Below are 6,595 nucleotides of genomic sequence, written 5' to 3'. Positions count from 1 at the left end.
TGAATATGATTTGTGAAATGTTTAAAGACACATTTCTGGCTATGCTGTTAAGCATTAAAGCTGTGTGGGTTGTTTTTTTCTTTGTTTTGTTTATTTGTTTTGTTTTTATGTATAGATCTTAATTAAGCTATCGTCAGTTCTGATTTTGTAAGCATCCTAATTTTCACGTTACTTCTAGAACTCTGCTTTTTATAGACACTTGGGCCTTTTAGCATGATTTTGTGCCTCTGTGAAACTTGGTGTACTGTTTAAGATATTCTAAATGGTATTTCATAGCTGTTAAAAAACAGCCACTTTTGCGATTACACAGTGGAACCAACTTCATCTTGATAGTCTGTAAACTGCACCAAACACACACGCCTATCAAATTTTTATCTCCTGGCCTAGATTTGCAGGGCTAATTGGAAATTCTGATCCACTGTTGGCATTTGATTAGACAAGAGTTATTTATAAATATTTCATAAATACTGGATGATAATATTTACATCATGAACAAGGCAGTCATGTTTTAGCAATAATTCCGTGTAGTTTGCAGAAACAAAGGATGGAAATTTTAAGTCTCCAAGCATCAGAAAAAAAAACGATCTTGGATCGTTTGAAGACCCGAGCTTGGAAATCTGGAAGCTTTTTAAGTTATTAATGCATCTTCAAAGGGCATTTCTCACTGAATAAAATCCTATGCCTTGTTTGGCTGTTCAGGAGACAGGTGCCGGTATCTAAAATCACAGGGACTTCTAAACAGTTGCCAAACAGTGTGTGAGATGCTGCACAAGTTATATTTTCTCTCTTAAGTTAGTTCAGTTCTCAGTCTTTAGTATTCTGCACAAAACCTGTTTCTTTCAGAGGGAGTTCACCAGGAAAAAGGGATTCCATCCTGCTCCCAGCTGCGTTTGGTTTCCTGTCTGCTCTGGGCATGGCAGCCGCGGCGTGCAGAGCTGCGTGGTGCGGTGCGCTCTGGATGCGATCGCTGACGGCCCCAGTACGGAGTAAGTAATGATGCCTGTGGGCAAGTGCTGTAGTAAATTTGGGTTCCTTCAGAGACTCTTCTCTCTACTAAACCCAGAAGTAACAGAAGCGCAAAAGCAGATTTTTATTTGAACTGGAGCAAGTCTGGTGCTCCGTGTTCTCTGTTAATAGTTCATTATGTTTTGATTTCATGGCTGTTAAAATTTTTAGTGTCATCATGTAACGCTTCTCTAACTTATTAATTAATTTTAAATAATACACCTCCTCCCAGTGGTAAAATACTCTCTTTCAAGATTTAAATTTGATTTTTCAGACTTAGAAGGAATGCTGAGAAAAAGCTATGGTAAAAATCTCATTATTTTAAATAAACAGGGAACATGTGAAAATGAGGAATGTTCTTTCTTGGATTTTGTCCATATTTTAGATGCTCAGTAGAAAGATGTAGGGGAGATAGTCAAGGTAGTAAAAAAGAGGACAATAGGGGAAATACAATAAACATATTAAATTTCAGAACTTGGTAGAACAAGGAGAGGAAAATAGGAAGTGTTTGTAGGAATAGCATCTCAACTCTGTCCTGTATTTACTGAATGTGGTAGACTGCTGTGGTATAACAAATATACACAGGGTTTTTCTATGCATGATTTTGAAGTGTAATAGCTGTTGAGTCCCTACTTTTAGTAGTGACAAGTATTTTTATGGTTAAAAAGAGTGATGTCACGAAGAGTCACCTTGAGGTGTAATGTATCTAATTTGGGTAGGAAATATTGAAAATGCAAAAGACCGGATTTGTAAAATAAAGTGTTGTACTCGCGAGGCTCAGAACTGGTATGTGAATAGAGAAGTAAAGTTAGAATGAAGGTGGTGTGTAAGAAACTTACATTTAGAGAAGGAAAAAAATATGGTCAATATACTTACAGTGTCATGATCATAGGAGAGAGAGCCACACACAGGCGAGCATTTTATAGGTACCAGCAGAGTTCTTCATACTTACGTATGTTTTCACACACGTAATGAATGTGTGTGTGAATGAATGGCTATGAATTTAAAAAATACTGGTTTAAGTAAGTGTTCCCTGTAAGCTCATGTGTTAATTATTGTTGTCTGTATATTCTGTGTAAAGAATATATTCTGATGGTTAAACCTTCATATATTTTATTTATACTGTGATTTTTTTTATTTATTTTTTGTAGGAAAACTGTACAAGGGAAAGTAGATTTTAGAATGTAGCTAACTATAGATTGTATTCACGACTGGCCTAGAAATCAGGATAGTAAAGTGAGCTTCTATTTAGGCCTTTTTTTTTTCTTTAACTTAAAACTGATTATAATAATAATCTGTGATTAGGTCTTTGGTTCTTAGAATAAAAATGTAGATGTGACATTCTTAAATCTGGCACAGATTTGCTTGTTTTACGTTAGTGTTCTTTACTTGTTCTTGCAGATGGAGCTGTAAGTCATCCTTGCCATAAATCCACTTACTCGGTTCTCCCTGATGACTACAACTGGTGCGTATGTAAATCTGCTCTGATGCGTTGCCATCCATACGGCAACTATTGCAGAGCTACTTGCTCTGCTGTGAGGCTCTCATATCATGGTATGAAATATCCCTTCTGTCACTCTGATGTATGTATTATAGCCTTAACCAAAGTATTGTTTCTGATTGTAATAATTATGAAGCTAATATTTCAAAAACGAACGTGATGAAATGCAGGGTTCACATCCTCAATGTGGTGATGACCATCGTACCACTACAGGTCTCTCTGAGGAAGACCAAAACTAATTTAAATGTCATGTTTGGAAAATGTCCAGGCACTTTCATGCTATTATATGGCAAACTTGAGTAGAAACTGGAAAAGATTATATAAATACAGTGAAGAACATGGTATCTGTGTCATTTAAGCTATTGGGAAGGAAGCTAGTGTGTCGCAGGTGGTCATAGGGAAGGAAGATGAGAAAAAAGCCATACTCTCTCAAGGAAAATCTTAGTGGAATTGTGTTTTCCATGCTCACCATCTGCAAAATGCACAGATGTGAACCCTAAATGATCATTATCCTTGTCTCCTACAGTTTTGTGTGAAATATATTCAGAGACTTGCAGACTTTCTTCCAAACTATATTTCCAGATATCTTTGCTTTCTTTCCAGCCTTTCTTCCTTTCCATCTAGAAGAAAGCACGAAAATATCTGGAAAACAACGTGAAGAAGTTCCCATCGTGTATTTGTGCCTCTCTCTGCTTCCCCCTTTTTAATACAGATTTAGTTTATTTAAGGTTCTTGAAGTCTTAAATGCAGGGCCAGATCTGATTTCCTTTGGGACTTGGGCTGCTCCGTCACTCAGCATCTCTGCAAATTGTGCGGTGTATATTGACAAATGTAAATTTTTATTTTTATAGCAAAGTGGAGCTTGCAGTGACACCAGATTTGAAGACAATCGTCTGTTACCACCCATCGCTTGAGATTCCGTATGAGTGTACAAAAGTATGTCCAAACAGAGAGTTAAATTTCCTGCTCATGTGAATGTATAAGCAGCTCTTAGTGTGGAGTCTTTGGAGCATTTATTTAATTATTTATTTGGAATACTGAGGTACTTTCATACTGCATGACCAGAACACAGGTGCAGCGAGCGAGTGACGAATACAGCTGTTGTCATGAGGAGGAGTTTGCTTCTCAGTGAAGTGTGGGAGACTTGGGTTAAGAAATGCTCAGGTACCATGACATCCCATTAACTCAGATAAAGTGAGGCACTAAAATACTTGTGTACCACAGGAAAAAAAAATGCCTCAGAGCATGTTTTTCAAAGGGGCAATGTTTGATGTGCTTTGCAGTTTGCTCAACCTACCATGAACAGATGCAGCAGGCAGAGAAAGAGATATAGAGAATTGCTGCTGCTTTCAGCTCTGGCAGTTTTCAGTTGCATTCAGGACTTGAATCATAAGCTCCACTAAAAGTTTTACATTTTAGAATATACTGAAATTTTACCCATCAGTAGTAATCTCTGCATGTTCCTGACACTGCAGCTTGAAGAAAATAAGTCTGGCACACCTTTGTAGTCAATATCCCTTCCCAGTTCTAGTGTGCTGGTAAAATACTGCAGTGGTATCTGTGCTGCAGAAGTGCACAATATGAGAAATCTCAGTTGAAAATGAAGTGTTTTAACATTCTTTTCCTGTAATTTACATATTGGTGTGTGTGTGTATTTATGTATGTATATTAAATAACAACCAGTTGCATGTCTTTAATAATAATAAAAAAAGAATATTTGTAGCAGTGCCAATAGTAAAGTTATAAGTTGAGAATAAACATATTGTTGTAACCTAATATTACAAATAGGAACTGACATTCTTCTCCAAGATACAAATCTCATAAAAGCCTTTTTATCAATGTCAATGAGGATGACATTAATAAATTATGAGTAGGAATAGTATTAGTAGAATCCAAGCTTCTGTCTCCAGAGAATGGTGAGCATGAGGGAAGGGTGGAGGCTGAAGTGCTGCTTTAGGGGCAGGGTGATTATCAGCTCTAGCCACTGGAGTAAGGAGCCCTTCCTAGGACGGTGCTGCTGGGGTGGGTGGGTTGCTGAACCTAGACTGCCTTCCCATTTGCAGATGTTGTTGTGAAGCCAAAGGAATATTTAAGAGTAGAGAGTACTAATATGGCTTGACTTTTACTCTTTTTAAAAAAGAAGAGGCGGGGGGAAGGATGTATATTCACTATTATCTTCGTAGCCCATACCACGGCCAGATCCAGTGAATAATAAAGAAGAAACCCATGATCAAGTATTGAAATCCAGACTGAATGAAAAGGAGCTACAAAACAGGAAGGGTCCTACAATTGAAGAGCTCAGCAAAATGTTTTACACAACAAAGCATCGCTGGTATCCAGTGGGACAGTAAGTATTTTCAGTGCCTGTCCTTTTGGAGATAAAAGACAATATAAGAATAATTTATTTGGATTGGATTCCACCGAGGATAATTCATTGTATGAACAAATATATTCTTAGCATATTGGCTACTACATAAAAATCTAAGTGTAGTGTTACGTAAACGAAAGATTTAGGAGTTTTAAGTTGCAAAGGCTATCAAAGGGGGAAAGGTTCTTGGGGGGTAAAATATATCACTAAGTAGCATATAACTTGTGCACACAATTATCATCACATATGTATCACATAATCACATAATTTTCTCATTTCATTTAGTTAACTACTGTATTTTTTAATGTTGCATAAGTGAAATCGGCATAAGAAAAGTTCATGTAAAATGCCATTGATGGACAAAACCAATTACAGCTTGAAAAAAGTCACTGTCTATTCTTTAGCTTTTAAAAAAAATAATGAGATGGATTTCAGGTGATCTGTGTCTGTGGAAAACTTTGATTATCCTATTTGCAGAGTAGATAGAAGGAATGAGGTAGAATTCTTCATGGACAAAGGGTAGCTGTCATTTCAATGAGCCTCAAACTGTATCTTCCTTGTTGTAGAGTGGGCAGTTAGAGGAAGGTAAGGATATAAATGCAGTTTTGTTGGGAAGACTTTTTTTTTTTTGCCTGAAAATATTATATTGTTTAAAGTTCAGGCTAACATACCTCCATTAAATGTGAAGCCTTTCTTCTGCCGCAGTCATTTTAACAAAGGAAAAGCTGATCGTAGCAGAATTAACTTCACGCAAAGCGTAAAGAATAAAGAGCAGCCTTTGTACCTAGTCAGCTGTAGAACTGACTGGGTTCCTGTGTTCCCTTAGCAGCCATGGCAGTAGAAGGGAGTACCGCTGCGGAACTCTTTGAACAGCACAGATAACAGCCAATGAACAGTGATGGGCTGTGTTTGTGTATCTTGTATTTTGCTTATTTGTATAACCTCTGTAATACTTTCTGGAAAGAAAAATCAGGAAAATCAAAGACTTGCCAGAGTTTGTGCTCACTGCAGCCCTTTTTTTTTCTTTTAGGTATCACAGAAGACGCAAGAATCCAAATCCTCCTAAAGAAAGATAATTAAGATAACTTTGTGTTCATTGACACTGTGTTATTAATTTGTATTGGAAATAAATCCAGAAAGTAGAATTTGTTTAATTGACTCTGCGTGAGTATTTTATGTAAGATATGCTTATCTAAATAAACTTGATGCCTATTTCTTTTTCTACTTCATCTAATTAACAGTAGAAAAACAGCAGAACTGTACAAATGAAATAAGGATTCTCAGAGAATACTGTGCATGTGGGGTCAGTGAATATACTAGTGTGTGAAATGGACGTAGCAGGTGATAGTGCTCTGATCAGACTGGGTCACAGGCTTATCAGAGTCAGCTCATCGGGGGTGAGTTGAATGCATGAACTGGTATGTCAAAACCTGAAACCCACAACTGGACACCATGAATGGCTTTAGAAATCTATCAACTGAAATGCAGGTGAGCTTGAATTTCACTGAGGTTTGAAGAATTTAAGGTGATAAGCAGCATGTACTGAAGACTGGCCAACTCGATTAAGCTTCCTGTGCCAAAGCATAATAATTTGCCTTTCAAAACCAAGCAGCATCCCAAATAGCTAGAATGCCTACGTGTGTGTGGTTTAATTCAACTGTTACTTGATAAGGATGCTATAGCTTACATAAAAATTGCATAGTTGTAGCTCAGGGCAGAAG

At 37.1% G+C, this 6,595-nt stretch overlaps 1 protein-coding gene across 1 annotated transcript; it reads left to right on the top strand.

Annotated features, from left to right (window-relative positions):
• The first annotated feature begins 900 nt into the window (after window positions 1–900).
• On the top strand, window positions 901–6,075 carry MRPL42 (mitochondrial ribosomal protein L42). The gene is made up of 5 exons (XM_010228435.2): window positions 901–986; window positions 2,407–2,470; window positions 3,358–3,442; window positions 4,690–4,853; window positions 5,905–6,075. The coding sequence occupies exons 1-5, from the start codon at window positions 914–916 to the stop codon at window positions 5,948–5,950; spliced, it is 432 nt and encodes a 143-aa protein (XP_010226737.2). The 5' UTR covers window positions 901–913; the 3' UTR covers window positions 5,951–6,075.
• Window positions 6,076–6,595: the final 520 nt, after the last annotated feature.

This window comes from Tinamus guttatus, unplaced genomic scaffold (genome assembly GCF_059628265.1).
Source record: "Tinamus guttatus ecotype Peru unplaced genomic scaffold, ASM5962826v1 Tinamus_guttatus_pri_ptg000472l, whole genome shotgun sequence".
NCBI lineage: Eukaryota > Metazoa > Chordata > Aves > Tinamiformes > Tinamidae > Tinamus > Tinamus guttatus.
Note: the sequence above shows the minus strand (reverse complement) of the source record. Positions and strands in the feature narration are given on the sequence as shown.